We start from the raw sequence: 22512 nt of genomic DNA on the forward strand, positions 1-22512 counted from the left end.
ATTAACAGTCTACCTCATCCATAATAATAGCATACTAAAATGACTTTAACCACTAGAAAACAATACATAACAAAACACAAAACAAACAATATGACATATTTACTTCTAACCAAGTATCTCGTTTTATATACATACTAACAAGCATTTCATGTTTACCACTTCCGTCACTTAAACTACTCTCTCTTTGTCTACCTTAAAATATATTGGTATCGGAGAAAAAGCCGAGAGTACTACAAATACTCTCACAGACCTTAAATAACACAAAATATATCAGGTGGCCCCAAGCCTAGACCATCAGGCCTCGTCGCAAAAGTTGGAGATCCTTGCTGCGCTAAAAGCAAATAAACCATACGATATGTTAAGCGGACCTAACACATTTAACTCTACATTCCAGGCCATCAGTTCCCACTGCACAGGGAGGCAACGCTTGGTACACTAAAATGATTTTAGCTATATGACCCGATATTCTGACCTCAAAAATAAGTAAGGACATATGGTGATCTCAGACAGATCACCCCTTTCCACTGCATAGTGCGGTAACTAACTATTAGCAAACACAAAAATTTAAGCATTGGAACCACCAGATTTGCAAGACAAATCTCGGCTCAAAGAGAATTAGTATAAGCTGAAAACAACCTAACATAATGTTGGAGCTGCTAAACATTTAGGTTTGTTTTCATTACTGCAATCTTGCACATGATCAAATACACAATACAAATTCTTCTAGGTTCAAATTAACTAACCAATCAGCCATACGCAAAACGTTTGTGTAATTCCAAATGCACTATCTATGTGCAAGATTACGTCATTCAATTTTTGGGAAAATAATTCACTACTCTGGATCAATAGGATACATCCAGTGATATCGAGACACGACCCTCTAAACTCTTTCTCCTCATTGCCTCTTCAGGACATAATTAATCAAGACGTATGCAGTTATAATTATGAACGGCAGGTGAGGAGAAATCTCAGTGCACTTAGAATATGTGCAGCATCTCCCATGCCTAATGGGAGATATGGAACTACATCCCAATGAGATATATTTCAGGATGGAATTGGGCAATTTCAAAACAGATAAAGAGGTAGTAGTCTCCTTTCTGGAGGAAGAAGTGCAGAAAGAAAATGAAATTTGGCAGTGAAGAAAAAGCACATAAATGGCAATTTAATTTTTTAATTTAACGGTACGAGCAACAGCAACAAAACCAGAAGCTTGAAACTCTCTTTTCCCCAATGAGGGACTAGGAAAGCAATAATCCCTCCGTTTACGTTTCCTTACCCATTAAGTCGTATGGTGTTCATCGATGGAGTACGATATGTGTTAATTGTGGAACCCAATCTGGGAGATGTGGTCACCAATGGAGAGTGGTTTCTGAAACAAATGCTAAATATTGTATTCAGGTCAACCCAAATCTTTTCCAAAAGAGACATACTACACACAATCATTGCCACGCTTTCTGCTGTTTGTTTCTGAATGTTGTTGTCTATATATATATATGTGCAAAACCCAAAGAGAACTTGAAGCCCTTCTCCTATGTTTGTGTCTACAGAGTGTATATAAACACTACTAACCTTTGCCTTGTTTGTGCGCGATAGTGTGCGTATATGTATTCCTTTCCTTTTACATCCTATGCCCCTCTTGTTCGATAGTATATTTTAGTGTTTGTAAGTATAAACATCAACGTAATGGTGACTGCTCTGTATTTTTGGATAGTGATAAGCACGTGGGTGTTCGATAGTAATTGAAAGTAGTTGTTTGATTGTATATTAAAAAAGGTATTTGATTGTATATAAAAAAGCTGCCGCTGGATAGTAGGATATATATATATATATATATATATATATATATATATATATATATATATATATATATATATTGGGCTGTATATCTAAAACGGATTTTTCGTAGTCGGGTGTGTATGATTTAGTATATTAAAAGCGGCTTCTTGACATTATGTTTGTGTGCTTGATGGATTGTAATTAAAATGAAGTTGATATATAATACAAGGGGTTGGATTGTATATCAAAGAACGGGTGCTGGATAGTAGAGATTTGTGTTGGATCATTATATATATATATATATATATATATATATATATATATATATATATATATATATATATATATATATATATATACACATACATATAATTAACATTTACATTTCCCATATTAGGCCAGATCATTTATAACATGGAAAGGGTATACAACACCCCATAACGTAACGTCACTATTACCATTGCGCACAGAGTATCTCCCACATGTTAACCTACATCGTAATGTAAATTCCCTATAGATTCTCAAATAGTGAGGTCAGCCACATCTGAGAATATGACAAAGTATACCATTTGTAACTTCGTCTCCTATAACGTGTAAAACCTCATATAACTTAAAACAAGTTATATTCAATTATGGACTACAAACTAATTTTTATGTTCCGTTTATCAATATTTCTGTGTCCGTGTTCCTATGATAGGGAGGGGAAACAAAAGTTGTGGTTGAACTTATACATCGAATAGGTGGCATCACTCAGAACAGATTTGACTGCTATGATGAAGGCAAAACTTAACGGAAAATTATGTTCTTGAAGTTATTAAGTTTATCCCAATTCAAACATGTTTTAAGGCTAGGAAGTCGTTAACATATTTTGATTATAAATTATTAAGTTATGAGGATTCGGACACGGATAACACTATATACATCGACATAATATTATATAGACGTACACATTACTCAGTTTGTCAGCAAAATAGGAAATAAATAGCAACGTGAAACATTTGTAAACTGATGATAAATATTTCGGCGGTTTTGTGATATCTCTAAAAAGGTTTCTGGTCTTTTCCTCTGTGTCTGTGTATATATGTATATGCCATATAATTAGACAAAAAAGGCTAACTTTCATAACGATTGGAAAAACAATTAAAGAATCTAGTACATGTTGCTGTAGATGGCTATGTTTACTCATTGTGCACGACATTAAAGTTTATTTCCAACTATTGCTTACATATTCACATTTATATTGAGATTATTAGGTTCATTGTTAGACTGTGGTGGTAGTGGTGTATCTGAAAATTCTGTTTTTTTATCTATGAAAAATAGTTTTAAAGTAGGTAAGTTTTATTCTGCCAAACAATATTAAGCTGCTCATTCATCCATCCAAACATTCTCCAGTCACCAAATATCACGCCTTCACACAACTCTTCGTAGGAGCGACAAACAGGCATATACAAACACGTGCATATTTGACATATGTAAAGTTGCTTTAGAACTACCTTTAGAAACAGTGTAAATTAAAACACCACGAACAATTACATACGTGTACATATTCGTGCATAGATATGTAATTTTGTGAATATATGTAAACTGGTTGTTGTGAATGGGTTGACCGCTTTTTCAAAAATTAAGAGGAATAATATAATGCTATTTTCCTGCCTACATTGTCCATCACATTCACTTTTAATTAGCTGACTTTCCATCTATACAGGGATGGTTATGGAAGAGTAATTAGGAATACTGCCTTTGGCGAGCAGTCCGGCACATTTGTTTTCCTGTCGACACATTGCAACGGCGGGTTACCCTTCTGCATCTCTGAAGTAAATAACACAGAAAGCTGTCCGTATACCGATATAGCAATGTCTTGTGCACGTACGTGATTGTATGTATTCTATTTTTTATTATTATGAAAGGGGAAGTTCAGGACTTGACGATTATGTAAAATTATAAACTAGACGTGCTAGTTTTTGTAGACTGTGAAATTTTGATAAACGTTACTCCATCAATATAGAAAACTATCAGCTAAAACAATTGACTATGGTGTGCCGCCATCTAATCTGACAATGCGGGAGTTGGTGATCGTGGAAATAGCATCCCCATAACAAATCATGACGTCCAAAAGTCAGTAGTGGCATCCTATACTGTATAACGACAAAGCAAAAATGGTCCTTGGCAGCAGTGAGGATGAAAAAATCACATATTTCCGACGCCTCACCACCTCACCAAGTTCCTCGCCATTCGCCACCCTTTGAGACACCCAAAGCATACAACAATATCTTTTAAAAATATCGTATCGACTCTTACCAGCAATACATAAATATCTATATTTATAGAATATCCTTATATTTTATGTAGCCTCTATAAGGTTATATGGGCTGGTCCAATTTAGAAATTATCTATCTTCCGCGGACCTAGCTGTATATCCCTTTCTTTTTCATTTAGAAATATTCCGTATTTGAAAAGAAAGCGAAGGAAACTATGATGCTGTTAGACCCATACAGTCCCCTTGCCCTCATCCCATCCCATCCCCTCTTCGGCTTAACCGGCTATTTTACTTTCTTCGGACTTGTCGCTTTAGCTCTTATCTTCCGTTTTTTTGTCCTGAGAGAGAACCATTTCTGTCACAAAAACAGTACACGACCACATCTAATGAACAACTCTCGGTCACATTATGTTTTAAAACAGTGTCACGGTAGTTAGTCAACAATACTTTTGTTGCATATATTTGAGTAACCATTATGAAATATTACAAGGTCAGGGCCATTGCTCACTATAAATGCTAAAAAGCTTGTCTAGAGAGAGGTGTGTTCGGAGTACTATTAGTAGAAATAACCTATTTATCCGGTGTTAAGTTAAGGCTGTATTAGTGGGTTATTGAAAACCCCGGCATATTCTGGAGCTGAGCTTGAAATGTGACACAAGTAAATGAGATGTCATTCCAACACTATTCATGGGTTTGTTTTTCCGACATGTAACACGCAGCTTATAATTATTTCCCAGCAACATTCTAAGTCATCGCGTGGGCATCGGCTCCTCCGATGGCTATTATTTTTATAATGGTTGTGCACTTCTCGACCTCGTTTTGAATACGATCGAACTCCATGTATAAAGAGGACTTTGTCACGTAAAGGCTTAGATATGTGGTCTGCTATTTTGCTGATCTCTTGTTCGCCAAGACGCTCGCTTTCATCGTGCTTTTAGCTTTTATGAATCGTTACAGGATGATGAAATGTCCTGCTATCAGACCACACCCTAAAGCTATGATCTCAAGGTAACCCTATTTGTGGTAGCTATGAATATTGACAATATTCCATTTCCTAGAACATCGATACTCAAAGTCGAATTAATCAGCGTTTTGTCATTCACATATTTTATTGGGCGCTTGTATGTTTTTGTAGACCACAACTCTGTTCAACATCTTCCTGGATGAAGATTTCAGCCTTCCTGACATTTTTCCAGGCTATAATTGTATGGGACTTAGATTTTTGGAAATGTCGACATCATAATATCTATCCAAACAGCATGACAAGAAACGTTTATTCGTCCAGAGAGCTGGTTAGTTTGCGAAACGACACCTTTAACCAATTGAATGAGGTTATAGGTAAGACGCTGGCAAAGTCAAAGAAGCTTGTGGTTTCCTTGCTATCACCAGATTAGCAAATAATATTATTTTTTATTAAGGCTAAATGTAATGTACTTTATAGCAGAAAGTTGGGATACGGTAATGTGCGCTTTAGTTAAAAACAACTGCTGTTTTGTCGTCACTAAGAGGATCAGTTGAGGAATGTGCGTAATGCGACAAAACCATTATAGATGTGAGATTGTGTTAGCAATTTCGTTCATTTTAAGCTGATTCGGTATTTGGTACACATTTGGTAGCGTCATCCCTGTAGACATAACAGTGGCTACCCTTTGCCACAAACGGCTTGTAGATTAGGGACACTCGCGTGCCAAAGTTGAGATGACAGGTCGGGTTTGCTTCGCAAAAGGAGGAGGATAATAGTACATACAACAAGGTAGACGTACTGTCGGATGGATTTGGTACCCGGTTAATGACGAATATATGGGAGCAACATCATACAAGTTGACATCTCTTTTACGTTTTTGATTAAGTTGCTCATCATTGATAGCGCACCTCATTGTATCGACAATCTTCATATTTAAGGCAGCAGTGCTACGTGCCTCTCTATTAGTTGCGTTTAATGTTGCCCAAGAAGCTAAAGCTATGAGCTATGAGACTTAGCTCATCTGTTTACGTCTGCCAGCATAATAGCGGAGAATGAAAATGACAGCCATAAGGATAAAAACCACCACCAGATTTCGGGCTTAGCTAGTCAGTGATATTACCAGATGTTTTTAGGAGCCAAGAATTTAAATTAGACGAGATAAAACGTGAGAAAATTCCAGTTTCGACCCCCCCCCCCACTTTACTGTTGGAGAGTCATCGAGAGTGCGATTCTCAGAAGAAGAAAAAACGTTCATATGTGCTTTTCAGTCGCAGACATAGCCCATATGATGTGATTATATATTTGTGCTCTTACGCAACCGGAACCTCATTTATTGTGACTGTCATTTGTATCTATCACACATAGCTGTTCTTTCTCAATGTTTTCATTGTTTGATGCAATGACTTATTTATTTCATCAGTATCTTTGCGCCCACCATGCTCGATGTCAAAGTAAATTTTAGCCACTTTTTAACGAATTTTAAACAATTTTTAGTTGGTCACAACTGGATTTAGCAAACCCTTAATTAGTCACAACCAGTCTTAGTAAGTTCGACAATTAAAGGAATAACTCGCGAACGACAGTATCACCGAACGTACTAAAATCTGTGTAAGCACGACAAGTCAGAACTCGGAAAGAAACTCGATCCATTTTGCACTTATTTGTCGAGCGCTTGGCTTAAACGAAATTTTTGGCCGTCGCTGCTACTAAGCTCGTATAATCTATCGCCACCATATTTAGGAACCGTTTCTTTATGCTGAGCAAAATTAAGCTAAAAAATAATCACGTGCCATACTACCAGTCTGGCCTTCCATATCGCCTATAAGTTGAATTGACATTTAATGGCTACATCAGGGTAATCCAGAGTACTAAGAATATGGCGAGCTATACCATATGCAATAACTTTTTGGATTTAGAAGTTGTAACGTAATTGGAACTCGAAAGCATATTAAGGTCGTTGTACATGTGAACAGTGGTCATCTTTCCCACCGACTGCAGCACCATCACAAAATGGTGCTCAGCAAGAGCCACGTGTGAAAAATGAACCTGAACACACCGACAAAAACAGGAAGGCGTTACTTTTTGCTCATCGAGAATGGGACAAAGAACGCTCGTGATACGAGAAATGAATACAACCACTAATAAAGCAGATTTTGCTGGTTATCTTGGACTTTCTAACTAGATATATTGATTAGAGCAAGAGACAAAGCCCCAGACATTGACAATAAGCCGAATCTTCCTAAACGTTGCACACTCCGACAAAGAAGTAAATATACGGAATGATGCTGTCGACGGTGGACACGCAATTGCAGTTTATTTTTACGAATCTATGATCTTAACCTAAGGAACAGAAAAGAGAGAATGCCAAGAAATCTTGTAAAATTCAACAAATAATTTCTTTCCCTATAATACAAAGTGAAACTTTACAAAGAACTTGCATTAGTTAAATTCCAAATATTCCTAATCGTTCTATCACATATCCAAAAGTATAGAACATTCTTAATGAATTTAAATGGTGTTCCAAACGAATTCTAATCTTGATGGTGCTGATATATCCATAGCCTATAATAGTTGTGATGTGCTAACAATCTTGGCTTATCACAATGATATACAAAATGTCATTAAAAGAATTCAAAATACTCCTTAAAATGGTGATTTAGTCAGCAGTTATTATTGAGTACTCTGTAACTCCAGTGATTAATTGAAATAAATAAGTCGTCTCGCATTAAATTTAAACACAACTGAAGTTAAAGACAGGAATGAATAATTCTGATATAAACAACCCTAATATAAAAACCGAATTTAAAATTTGGAACAAGGATGAGCATCATCTTAATGAAAAGTTCCCTCAAATTGTAAACGAAATTCTTGCTGGAATCCTTAGAACCTAGGCTGTATCTAGAACTGAAAACCAAGTAAACATGTTTACCCTACATGACGTTAGGCAGGTTTGCCTATATATATATATATATATATATATATATATATATATATATATATATATATATATATATATATAGCACATTATTGCCTATACATATTTATATCCCAGTAATTAAAGAACATTTTGGATGTCCAGTTGGATAGAGTGCTCCTCCTTGTAGCTAATGAGCTGTCGTTACGCCCAGCATGTAAAATTGCTAGCATGTAATAACGAAATAATGCTATGACTACTAAGTTTGCGGGAATAGATTGCATCCTGCGAGGTTTCCAGAAGTGCGTGGCAGCAGTCAAACAGCTGATAAGGGCTGATAAAGTCTCACGTGTTTTGTTTAAACTTAAGTACCAGGACAAGGCAACCCAACAAGCATCAAAGTTCACAAAATATAAATTTTTTTAAATAAAATATAAAATCAAACCAAACAAAATAATGAAACATAATTTACAATGAATGAGTTCCTAGTATGAAATCCTATAGTTCGAAAGAGGTCTATCAATTTATCACTAATCTGACAGATGTGCTAAGGTAATCCCAACGGAACTTCCCGAGTGTTTATGTGGTACCGTGATAACAACTGAATTTAAAGGACTTATTAATCCAAATGGTTTAGTTTCAATGTAATGTACACTATCATTGAAGACCTAAAGTTTCACATAATCCGATGTAATTATTTTGATATTCAAATCCTTGAATATTAATCACATAATGTTATAGTGCTGAGTGTCTAAATAACTGATTATTCACTCTGCTATATCCAACGAACATAATTACTTAAAGAATCACAAGTTCATCTCTAAATGGCTTGCTGTCTATAACTGAAAAAATAAAGGTAGTGTGTGTATCTTCATTTTATAGTGTTCTTTTACGATTGAAATAAATATCTCTGGCACAGAACAATTTCAAACAATTGACAATTATTATTAACTTAATTCAAACAGTCATAAATAAGACAGTCTTGTTCCGATCTTCGAATCTCATTGAAACAATCAAATACTAGAACGGCGTGTCAGGGCACTGTACTTCGATTTCCCAGGCTTGATCTCATTCAGTTGTTTGTTTCACCATAAACCAACACTGTAATGAATTTTAATAAATAATTCCGTAACACAAGATTTTACCAAGGCGTGTCCAAACATTATGACTACGTGGCATATTTTCCTGTCTGTGGGACACAACATTTCTGGGCAACGGTTTGTTGTTCTAACCTCAAAAGAGTTGCACCTGGCAGACCTGATACTCCTGCCGCATGACAGGGTTGGTTGAGACGTGCAGATGTATGAGTAAACCGTGACTAGTGTCATCAGTCGCTACAAGGAGTAAGCACCATAGTACCCACTTTAGGCGTCAAAATTCGACGACGCTTTGGTACACATCAACAGGCTTAATCCGGCCGGGAGTTTATGAGTATAACTCATAGCCAAAAATAGTGAGAATGTGCGGTTGACACTCTTACTATACTATCTATTCATAACCGGCTGTTCAGGTCCTAAGCGCGCGTGTGTACAAAGAGATGCAGATTGTTTATTCCGAAACACAATTACCACAAGACCGGGTCCTTCGTTGAGGTCGAAGTCACTATATTGATTGTCCTCTTGACCTTCATGACAAAGCGAAGTAGTCCCTCTTTTGCGGTTGCAACCAAAGCAGGTCAACTTTATATTGTGTTTATTGCCTCTGGATTTTATCAACGCAGTCCACACTAACCTGCTGCGTCATTTTTACAGGTCCAGAATGTAATCCGATACTGCAGGCGGCACAGCATGTCCACGGACCTTGTCCTGCTCCTTGTATGCAACCAGTTTCTGCAGGAGAGCCTTGGGGAGTTCCTGCTCGTAGACGGTGGAGCCGCGATGCACTCAATTCAAGACATGCACATGCGCAGGTTGCAGTCAAATGTCATATCTTGTGTTGGTTTTTTTATAGTAATCCTTTATGAGCTTATCAATAATTACCATAAACGTTTGTCTGTGAGCTTTACAGAAAGGACAACAAGATTATCATTTGATATATTCAAATTCACCGCATCATTTAGTACAATCATTCACTGCTCGCTGATGCTTGGAACAGTAAGAAGGATATTATGGCGCTGGCAATCCTGTGGGTAGTACAACATGGGAAGAGGCGTGTATGGATAGGAACTTTTTTCTCGATCGAATAATCTCTGCTGAGATCATCAATCCACCGCTGTGCGGGAAATGACGTGCACGTTAGCGGGTTTCCCATGCTATATCATGGATCTCAAGTCATGATAGATGGGAATGGGCATCTACTGACAATGAACTATGTCAGATTGGAGACTCATCCCCGGTTGTCTCTCTCTAAAGCCTCGTCCTTGTTATCACTGTGTTGCATGACAGCTGAAAGTGTCAAGTGGCATATATAAAATGTGTGTTATGCCCTATTGTCCAGTAGTTTGAGTATCAGAATACCTTCTATATAACTTGCTGTATATTGTGGCGAAACACAGGATTCCTACATATCAGGGTACAGGTGACTCGAGATATCATATATCTAAATTTACGCATTAATTTTTATAGTGATAATTTTAGAAGAATTTAATCGTCAATTAAGGTAAAGAAAATATTAATTTCGGTATCCGTCCCACCATACAGAAAATAAACAATCCAATCATCGATTTGAAGTACTTAAATAACAATATTCACATGCCAGTATTTGCTTATGTAGGATCAAAGAAGGCATTTCAATCAGAATCCGTGGATACAGTTATCTATGCCAATAGAACTAGTAAGACATAATAATTTGAATCAGTATATTCAATCATTGATTTTGCTGTATCTAAGAATACATAACACTCAGAATCCGTACATACAACTTAGATTGTAATGGAGCTAAGACAATATAACACCTATAATTCATCAATCCACATTTCAGCGATGATCACGTCTGTAAAGCTCATTGCAAAAAAACACTCAAAGTCAATAGTGTGTTAAAGTCTTGATGATAATGCTAACCTTTTATATGTAGTTTCATTTGTGTTTATAAGCTGTTAAATAATATATAATCTCAGTTTTAAGAATCCGTCTGCAGGGCATAAAACATGTAGTTTTTATCTCTCGGCTTTATTAGATGTTGAGAGGGATTCACATCACTCTGTACGCTTGATGGATGGACGGGATAAATACGAAGGCAGAGTAGAGATTAAATTTAACAATCAGTGGCTTACCGTATGTGACAGTGAGTGGGACGATAACGATGCAGCTGTTGTTTGTCGCAGTCTCGGTTATTGGTGAGTTGTGTTCTTTTTTTACTTTACACTTTGTATCGAATATTTTCATTCTACACGTAAACTGAAATAAGATTACCATATATATTTCTTTGTGAGTATTTATTTTTTCTTATCCTTTTTCTTATAACGAAGGAGAATATATTTAAACAATCTTTATGTATGATGCAGAGGCTGCACTGACTAATGGATTGTTTAAAACAAGATGTTTAGTTTCAATGTGATTTTTTTATTAGCTTGGTATTTTACGTCACAGCAAAAAATATGTGCATTGTCGATGTAACTAGGGGAATGTGCCTTGCGCAATGATATATCACGGTAGACAACCAATGCGGATCTGATGGTAGGATTCAAATCCCTACTTTGCAGATGTCGAATTCGGCACACTATCTTTTGATCCACTGCAGCTCTTAGCTGCGTCAATCACATACTGTGATATGACAGAGAGTGGATCGGGCTTATTCTACGTCCCTGGGCTTGTAGGGTATTAAATATCAATTAACAAGATGTTATTATATTCGTTCTTTGGATATATCAAGTTAAGAAAAGTGGCGTTTAAATTATCACTAAATATTTAAAACTTATTATTCACGACATTTGAACTCAGGTGGAGAAGATCTCTATTTCATCAAGTGATTGTTGTAATTCATCGCATGATTATCTACTACGAGCACAGTGCCCGAAAATACAAATAATGCCCTGATTTCCACTATATAGTGAACATTCTTACACCATGGTCTCGTTGCGCAAGTACGTTTTGATAATGAATGATCTCTTGTAAAAATACTCTTGCTATGAAAAATTGAAAACCAAATACGCAACACACTCAATGCGTTTAGGGAACTACACATTAATAGAAGATGAGAAAAGATAAACTTTAATGAGGGAAAGATAATCGTAAATTAAAGTGTGGCTGATTTATAGAACAGTCAAAATTTTTGATACCGTTAAACTTAGGCAGACAAAATGGGATTTTTATTGCAATAATTTAAAATAACCTTGAAAATTAGAATGTACAAGGACATCATTCATAAACTAAACAATGCTTTTCGATGAAGTTTATCCAAATTAACTGATGACTATATTAACACTAGTTAATGATCAATAGATGTAATTACAGTTGAAGTGGGTCAGGAAAGATGCATATCAAACTGTCGATCAACGTGTTTTTAATGGGGCTGCTCTCCTATTCTCGCACGGAAATATTTCAAATCTAGCGAGTACTTCTATTTCACCTGATCATGTACAAATCGGAAGAAATGAAGGGAGTGGATATAAATGGCAGCTTTCAGGAACATTGGTGCGATGTACAGGAGAAAAGGAACTAGGTAACAGATACAATGTTGAAGATTTATTGAAAACAAAATAATGAATGGCGAAGGGCATGCACTGGAAAAGGTATAATGAATAGTTTAGTAGGTGGCTACCCTATGCTAGCATGCATTTAAAATGAATAACAAAGAAAGAAGAATTCATATATAATAGCTCCAAGGAGCATGCAACTTTGATTTGTTTAAAAGTCAAGGAGCTTCTAAAATGTGAAAGATGTAAGAGAAGCGGTGCAGTAGATAATTAAGGATCTAAAACAATCCTGATATTTGATATACCAGCGGAAGAAGACAGAAGATCAGGAGTGAGCATGAAAGTGGCAAATATTCAGACGTGATGAGGTACACCATAGTGTACACAGATGTCAGGAACAATAAATGACATCACATATGAAATGTAACGAGATGACATTGACACATGATCTTGACTGCTGTTTAATGAAAATAAGTGGCAAAGAAAATCATAACAATGTTTTGACATTCATGTAGACTTCAAACTTCTTTTAAATTTCAACGAACAGGTTCAGAAATCACGATAACTACGTCATCAGTTATGAATTTTCCTGCAACAGGAGTTTACCTTTTTATTAAGGATAGGGAAGTCTCGGCTAAATTCTTATCCCCTCTATGGAAAACTGTTCTATACAACATGGAATGTGTGGAAGAGCTGTCAAACAAAAAAAAAACCACATTTCAGTAAGGGCGTACATTTATGGCTCTAATATCAAGATCAATAAGCCCATTTTAAATATGAAGAAATTATTTAATGATATAACATTTTGATAGCCATAACTCAAACATATGTTCAAAATCTTATCATGTGACAATATAAGAATGTAATAATTAGTAAAATAAAATCAATATCTGAACAAAACATATATCTTTTATCACTATTTAACGCCCTTATGAAATTGTCCAATCTTCCGTCAAATTAATTTAACTAGTATATGGCTTATCTGATCAGGGAACAGGGTCATGGGGATCTGAAATAAAAATTAAAAGTCACAATATAAAATCGGGCAATTCTCTAATTCATATATTCTTAATATTTATACTAGCTACCTATAATCTCAAGAATAAATCTAAACAATACAGTTTTGCGTTCGACCTAGTAAAAATAATGTGATTGTTAGTCGTTTTACAGAAAGTATATTGAAGCAATTACTACTATTTCATTTGAATATATAGTAAAAAGCAAACTAACCCTTTTGTCACTTTTATCAATGGTTGTTAACAGTTTTTGATACATTCAACACAATGCAGAAGTGCAAATTGTTACGTTTAGGCACCTACAAAACGCAACAAGAAAAGAGTGAATACAATAAGCTTTAGAAAATTTAACAAATAATTTATTTCCCAAATCAAATCCAAAAATAATCCAAAAATAATCCAAGCATTAAAATAATAGAAGTCCTAGTAACAAAAAGTTATAATGAAACTGAGTTCCAATCCCAATGAAATCCAAAATGGAAGGCGATGACGTATGCTGTGATCAGCGTCGTACTGATGTGTCAAAAGTTCTTTGTTGAATCACAGAAATTAATATTCCAGTGTTTGAATTCTTTGTAAATTTCGATAACTGTCCTTGTTCAATAATTAATTTAGAACACAAGTATATCCAGAGAAAAATAATCTCTTGGAATTCAAAGAATTTGAAGAATACAAAATAATTGGCACAACAAAAAAAGACCGGTCACAGCATAAAACACTTTGCTTCTCAAGTGTTATGGCAAGAATGACTATTTTGTCTCAATACATCAATAATAAATCTAGCTACGGCGCAAAACAGATGCCCGGATGTGGGTCAGTCCACTGGAAAACCAGAATTTGAAACAATTGCTACATATTATTTGTCACGTACTCCAGCATGGCCTCGACAGCACTTTATGAATGTTACCTTGAGAAAGAAGATACAAAATCGAAACGTTGTGTTTATTTCAACTCTCAATGATTTCTAAATCAAGGTCAGGAACTAGGTCAGTATTAGGTACAAAGTTTATATTATTAGTATTTACGAAAAACATGTCAAACTGAACTGAATTTCTGGAAAATGAGTTTCTGGAAAATGTAAAATCCAATAATTAAAGTTACATTACAATAGCAGTGATGGAATAAACTTTCTTAAAATAAAAACTAAAAAGAAAACAATTAAAACAAATCAAATATAAATTAAATCAAATATATATGACAAAAGCATGAAACAGTACAAATAATTATACACGACGAATATAGTTTTATTTCTTAGAAAGAAATGGTTTCTTGAAAATTAAGACACATTTAAAAATTAAATAGCCCACTACAATTCTAGAGAATTTGTTACAACATATCGGTGAAAGGTACATTGATTATGTACTTTAAGGGTGGGTGTGATTTGGACTTTTATCGTAGCTTTAACAATGTTTCAGTCATATCTCTACGATGTCTACAGTGTGGCAGTTTATAGTGATGCCTAAAACTGTTACATCATGCGGCAGACATGTAGCATGATGTCCCATATAATCACATTATCCTGACACCAGGCCTAGGGGGTCCCGGGTGGCCGAGTGGTCTAAAGCGCTTCCCGTTCCGGATCACTACTATTTCACCTCTGTCTGTGTGGGTTCGAGTCTCAGGCTCGGATAGCGTGGGTACATTGGAAAGCTTGCCAGTAGCTTCTCGTAGGTCGGTGGTTCTTCCTTGGGTTTTCCAGAATTCTTCCTCCACCTGTTATACTGGCCGCCATGTATAGCCTATCTTGTGCTGAAAAATGGCGTTAAACCCTAGAACAACAACAGCAACAACACCAGGCCGACCAGTCCTAACACTAACTTCTTAATGCTAAGCGCCTAGCGAGGCAGCAGTTAGTACTATTTCTATAAGTCTTTCATATGACTCGCCAGGGGATCAAACCAATGACCTCCCGTATCCGAGCCGGACGCTCTAACCACTAGACCACCATTACTTTGAGTGAAATGCAATTGTTGCGTGTAAGGAGGAGAGAATTTATCAATCTACTCATTCCTTTGAATTATAGTTCCAATTTTATTTTTTTAATATGGGTATGTAGTGCTTAGTGTTACATTTAGGTATAATTTGATAGGAAATTATGTTAGGATTATTCATTGGAATTACAAAGTGCTCTTTGACACTGGACACAAATATTATACTGGAATGATTGTAAATGTATTTAAAGGCGGTGCTTGACACAGCAAGACTGTTGGTACATCAGCACATTAGAGGACTTGCAGTTCATTTGGAACACTGGAATATTTAGGACTTGTGTATGATTATTTTGGATTTCATTTATAATAAAGTAAGTTCTCATTAAATATTTATTTTATAACTATGTAAATTAGATTTTTGTTAAGGTTTACATAATTTGTTTGTTTCGCTTCTTTCTGCTATTTCGTTAAAGACCATGTATTTGTAAAACTTAGCGATTGCTACTATAGTTTACTTTTTCAAATAGGCCTCACCTTACGGCACAGCTCTGTCGAAAACACAAATATGTAGGAAAACTGCGAATTATGCTAGATGCTAAATTAACACCTCCGATCAAATATGCAAAAAACAAACTCACTAATGCTGAAACATGAACTAGTTGCAAAACAATTTTTTTTGTCACCATTTAAATATAAATTTTGCTCATTGCCATTGTGAAAGCAAAAGACAGCTGCTGCTATTAAACAGTTGATAATATACAATAATCCGTTTTCAATTTGTTCAAACCATTATTAAATTTGTGTAGGCTGTAGATGTTTAGAAGGAGCAGATATAACCGAAGCAACACTATTTTGCGGCAATGTCTATAAGCAGAACAACTGTAGACATTGTCATTGCCAATGATGTCGCTTGGTAGTAAAGTTTCACGCTCTGATAGGTATTATTTGGGGTTTTCAATATGTGAAGCACCACTGCTATCTTTATACCTACATCTTGCATATTTAGATACAATTGACGAATTATTTTACATCCACAATTGCTGAATATTCCTGAAGTTCAAATTCACTAATTCTCTTTCAAACAGTGTATCTGATAATTTAAAAACCACATTTAATACTTATAGCATCATCAACTGGTATTTTCCAATGTATAATAATCTTCCTCATATACAGGATTATCACATTCAGAATCTTCTTCCGCACCCACTTCCATTTTATGATATCAAATACAAAATAATGGACAAACCGCATATACACAAATAATAGAGACATAATAGGGGACACCTAATTAAGGACAAACAAACACATTCTTAATCGAGAGATCAAATGGTCTAGAATTATAGATATTGCTGGACTCGCAAACAATTATCAGAACCTGGTTAAGATAAGGTTTTCAAGCACCATAAGAAAGGTACATTTTAAGTTTGTTTTAAAGCAGCAAAAGCAAATATATTCTGCTACTGAACAGATTGATTGATAAGTAAGCATATGAGTTCTGCACTTTGTTACAAATGTACTGTACTGGTTGAAGGTGTCAAGAAAATAATTTCTGAAGAAAAGAAATATGGTCGAATCTTTAAAAGTAATCAATATAGTAAGTAAGAACGAAAATCATTAATCATTAGTAAAAGTCGTAATTTAGCACTCTAGGATATATTTTATATGACTTGTGAGTATGTTAACTTCCACACAATTTTGAACAACAACACACACTTATACTTACCCACTCAGATTCAAACGTGTAATTTTGTTACTGAGAGGTAGTAAAATAATATAAAATTTGAGTTTCTTGAGATTATAAAAACAAGGTATAAGCGACGCATTTAGCATTGCGTGGTTTCGTCCACCTCCCACCAACTTATCCAATAAAACTCCGAAAGAGAGAAAAGAAATAACACTTACCAAGAACTGAAAAAGGCAAAAACTTACAATATCAAATGCTTTTAACCTGGTGTGAACATAACAAACTTTCTGTCGTTTAAATAAAAACACAGGCAGCTCCTTAATGAACATAATCGTTTCGCTTTAATCTCAACATAGCACGCTGAAGTTGATTTTCCGTATAACAAATTAAAATTAAATAATCGTCAGTGTCATCAGTTCACAAAGAAAACTAACATTAATGTTGATAAAATGCCTTCCTTTAATTTAATGCCATCAACTCCATATATCGAAATCAAATGTACGTTCATGTATATCTGAGTTGGGGTAGTAACAAGTAAACAACGACTTTTAAATCACTGCTAATTTGAATTATACCTGAATCATTTTGTTTGAAGTGTTCCGATTCATAGATCACTCGATCGCTTAAACCATTATGCCATAAAATAGAACGCGCGCACACGCGACACTTATAAATAACTATTTTGGAAGGTGTGATATATCATTTGATGCCATGAATAAATATAGAGAGGCACATCACATACTCTCAGAGGCAAAGGGCGGTTAGATTAAGTTATCAAAGCATACAATTTAGCACTTGTTTTAAAATAGGAAAACATTTTTTTGGGTACGAGCATCTTAGAAACATGTACTTCGTCGACTTCAAGATGAGTAGTCCGATATGTCAGGCTATGGAAATGTATTCTCCCTACCCCTTCAATGAAATCCTATGAAATATAAATCTGAAGATGAAGAATCGGGGAAGTGTTTCCTCTTCTTAATCAGCAGTTACAAAGACAGAAATGCGAAAACAAAAAGTGTTAAATATGATGATATATACACGGTGGACAACGTTGGGTAATAAGACCTGACTTCAAATGATCTAGGTCAGCTTCATCTTGTTCTTGAATGATCTGTCGTTTCTGGGCTTAAGTAAACATATATCCACAATGCTCAGTCATAATGATCAGTAAACTACATTTCCTTTGTTTCGTTTCTAGATAAATCACTTCCATAATAAGTCATAAACATTCTGTTGAGACTCAAAGACTTCGTTGATGAAGAACATATACACATTATTGTCCAGAGAGTATTAGACAAAATCCTTGTAATTTGATCTTATTAAAGTAGGTGGATACAAGATTTATTTTCATAAAGCATGTGATATTGTCCTTCATAGGAGGCAATCCATAGAAATCAACGTATATCACGCTCGTAAAGTAGATCCTCACCCATAGAGTTCAATATCGTCAATGCTGAAGACTTAAGCTCGAAAGTATTTATGTTTTCGAGGAGGATGTTCAGTTGTGGTACACACCAATATATTAAGAGAGCTGCACACGAGCTTTGGGTTAGCAGGTAATTAAGTTCCTAGACATTTATTTATTTTGATTTCTTACAAGTAACTATAACCAATTATTTTATAGCTGACATATTCATTAAAGAGGCCCGTACAAGATTTCGAAGAAAGGGAAGTCTCGGTACAAAATTGCAAGAGAGCTTCAATGTGTTCGTTTCCAAGAGACCCGGTTGCTATTTAGATTTTTCTGTCACATCTAAATACCATCATTTCAGTGTCTTCGTTTCTAACACGATTCTCCATTCTTCTTTCAGCCACTCTTCGAACGTTTTTTCTGTAGTTATCATTAAAGATATGCAGTGTTGCACTTGACTACGATGACCAATTTAACGACCATAAAAATACACTCTGATCAAGAACGTGATTCTTTCAGCCATGTGTTTAGCAAAATAGGTGACGAATCAATGTTTTTTTTTTCTGGTCATAGTTATGCTACTTTTCCAGCTTTTCGTTTGTATTGTTGCCTGTGACGGCTATATTTCCTTTATTTTGATAGGTATAATTTGTGTGCATGGCTTCGTATTCCATCCTTTTAATGGTAGAAGATCAATTCTCGAAAGTGTTGATACCAACAGTATCGTCGAAGTCTGAATAGAAGATGATGCTCACTGTCCTCTCGAGGTCTGTTGCAAACTTAAGTTCCACACTGAAGGTTTTATATTTTGAAAATGTCTCTTGCCACTGCCTTGGACTGGTGTGGCATCAAGTGCCCCCAGTGCAGCATCATTATATACAGTCGCCCTACGAAATATCGTAGGAACAGTTGCTCCATGATTTGATTGTTTGTGGCTTGAGATATAACTTTGTAAGATCATATGAAATTCTTCTTAGAATAGTTATGTTTAACAGGTCTAGTACAGAAGGCCTCGTTGGCTTTGGTGAATTCTCTCTTGGAAACGTTGAAGGGTTGGGAGTGGAAATAGTTGTGATCGATAGTTTTGTTGAGATCAGTATTACCGACGATGCCACTTAACATACATTTGATGTAATATTCGATCTTGGATAGGAATCCAGTGCTACTGGTGAAGGATTTCCACCCGTCCTATAGGCTATGTGTGCATCTCGTCAGAGCCTGCCTGATGTCATTTCCCACCTTAGGAAAGACTTCTAGATCAGTATTACCGACGATGCCACTTAACATACATTTGACGTAATATTCGATCTTGGATAGGAATCCAGTGCTACTGGTGAAGGATTTCCACCCGTCCTATAGGCTATGTGTGCATCTCGTCAGAGCCTGCTTGATGTCATTTCCCACCTTAGGAAAGACTTCTAGATGTCGCACCAGGAGTTTGTCTTCCTGCATGTTGCTTTTGTACTTGTTATCATGAGCCATCAAACAAAACACAGCTCTATTTCGATTAAATCGCAGCTGTAAATCCAAGCCATTAAACAATTCATTGTTTTTCAAGCATCTCAGCACATAAGTGTCTATATGTATGTGGTGCAAATCAAAGGAAACTGTAGCGATGATGACAAACAAATATAGTTCTTTCTTGGAATGTTCATTTAAATCTTAGTGCATCATTTGCAGTAATAGAAAACCCTGAAATCTCTAACGTTTCTTCGTTAATTGGTTTTTCTTGTCGTTTTCGTAAGGTCTTGCTGTTTTCGGACATATTTTCTGCCCAGTCCTTGCTGTGACGTCGATTAGAATACACTAGTTGGACAGATGTATGAAGTGAATTGAAAGTTGTTTATCTGGGTCTCAAGAGCTCCTTTCCGTCTGGATAAACACATTTGGCGCTAAGTGGGTAGTGAAAACATTATTGTCTTGCACATGGCCGCATGGTTTAAAACATTAAATCCTTACCGGTTTCAAGTCAAGTGCCACGGCACAGAAGAGTGATGAAAACATATATCCAAAACCATGGACTTGCTTTGGAACTTCTCCTGAGAACATTAGCTACGTGACCTACAGCTCAATCTAGAATCGTTTTCGAAAAAGTTGGTTCAGGGTTACGTTTCCTTTGGAGATCACAATAATTTCTCCAAGATCTTATATCAATATTCTTAATGTCAGAATACAATTTACTGACAGACCTATAATGATGCTCATCGTTAAGCATTATAGCTGAAAGAGCAGATGTCACTTTCAAATGACACAAACTTTAAAGGATATTTCTCCTTCATATCCATGGGGAATCGATTGTCTTCATTGCCGTATATGGCTGAAGCGAGGCCTTCATTTGCATCCTGAATATGAATCACAATGAGATGATAAGAAAGGGGATGGCTTTCGAATAGTACACTTTTGATGGTTGCGCTGAGTACTTTGCCGATCAGTCCGCTTATAGCAGAAATCGTCGAGCCTTAAAATAAGATCAGACATGAGTTATCAAGGCATATATATATATATATATATATATATATATATATATATATATATATATATATATATATATATATTCAGTTGCTGATTAGCTGAAACTGGTGTTTGTTCATTTGCTTTGCTGTTATGTTTGCTGTAATGGCCAAGATTATATCCATTCAAGTGTTCTTGTACATGCGCGTTAAGTACTTATGCCACAATTTGTCTTTGTTTACCACAAGCATTCAACATTAAAAATGGATGAATGATATTTACCGAAGCTGCTTCTTATAACTGTCAAATGGTTATGTCTAATAAAATTGGCCATTTGTGGTTGGATGGTTCCTGTCTCTGAATTGTTACCAGAGGAATAACAACTGTTCAGAAAGGTTTCAGTTACTGGGCTGATCGTGACTGAATTTGGTTTGAGTACCATTGTTGTCGCTACGACGGATGGGAAAGGAAATAGCCAATACAACTGAATGAAAAAATGGTCCAAATTTGCTTAACATCTCGTTAAAAACTGTGACACAATACTCCACATCAAATGTCTAATTGAATATTTAGAAAATGGTTTCACACCAAACCCATTATTTTTGTTCATGCACTTCTCTGGGTGACGAAATATGATAAAAGAATATAATATTTAACCGCATGTTCGTGACTTCTGCTAAATTTCTTAGTCAACGAGTTACGACGCTGCAACATTATTCCACGTTACGTACTCATTAAATGAGCATCCTTTCGATATCGTATATGTCGGCATGTCTCTTGGTCACTCATTGTAAATTGGACAATTAAGATGAGTCTTTTAAAGGTTCGCAATTCATATCTTCCAATTTTTGGAAAAGCGGGCGACGACCATGCACCTGGTATGTGACACGAAAGGATGTCCAGTTCGGTAATTAGCATTTGCTCAATTGTGTTTTATTTTACTCATGCAAATACAATCTGCCGTGTTTATCATTTTTGTTTGCTTATTTACGGATGTTTCATACGTTCCAAACAGTCGATCAATCCCTATCAAGTCATTTTGAGGAATCACTTCCTCTGGGGCACATCTGAGACTGCTATGGTATGAGTAATTGTAAACTTTTACCAGACATGGTAACAAAACGATGCAATTTTTAAATTTTATTTTTGGAATTTGTTTCTGACTCCACACAATTGCGTATTAATTTCCTAATTTTGCTATAATCTCATTTTAAGCCATACTAACCTAATATGCCGTGTTTTGGATTCTCCGCTAATTTCCGTGACAGCTTCGTAAGTTTTTTATTACTTTTAGTCATGACCATTTTAATGTTTACATGAGTTAAGTTCCTTGATTATGGCTGTTTATGACATGCGTACACTACATGCAAATATACCAACACAGCCAACATATTCAAAGGTATTGTTAGTTAATGCTTTATATGCAAATACATAACAAATGCATGTAGTCATTAAGTAGCATTTTGTTCCTAAGATTTCCTTTCCTCTCATTGATTTGTGTAAGACTCAGTGGTCGAGGAGATAGAGAGAGATTG

General features: G+C 35.6%; 1 protein-coding gene across 1 annotated transcript in view; it reads left to right on the plus strand.

Annotated features, from left to right (window-relative positions):
* Positions 1-22512, plus strand: part of LOC149797354 (scavenger receptor cysteine-rich domain-containing protein DMBT1-like) — a 147087-nt gene that overhangs the window by 75741 nt on the left and 48834 nt on the right. The window contains exons 9-10 of the mRNA XM_089962114.1: positions 3482-3642; positions 11026-11185. Of these exons, the coding sequence (XP_089818240.1) occupies positions 3482-3642; positions 11026-11185 (321 nt within the window). The remainder of the gene's footprint in view (positions 1-3481; positions 3643-11025; positions 11186-22512) is intronic.

Source organism: Sinohyriopsis cumingii, chromosome 6, assembly GCF_028554795.1.
Source record: "Sinohyriopsis cumingii isolate HCF-2022 chromosome 6, ASM2855479v2, whole genome shotgun sequence".
Classification (NCBI taxonomy): domain Eukaryota; kingdom Metazoa; phylum Mollusca; class Bivalvia; order Unionida; family Unionidae; genus Sinohyriopsis; species Sinohyriopsis cumingii.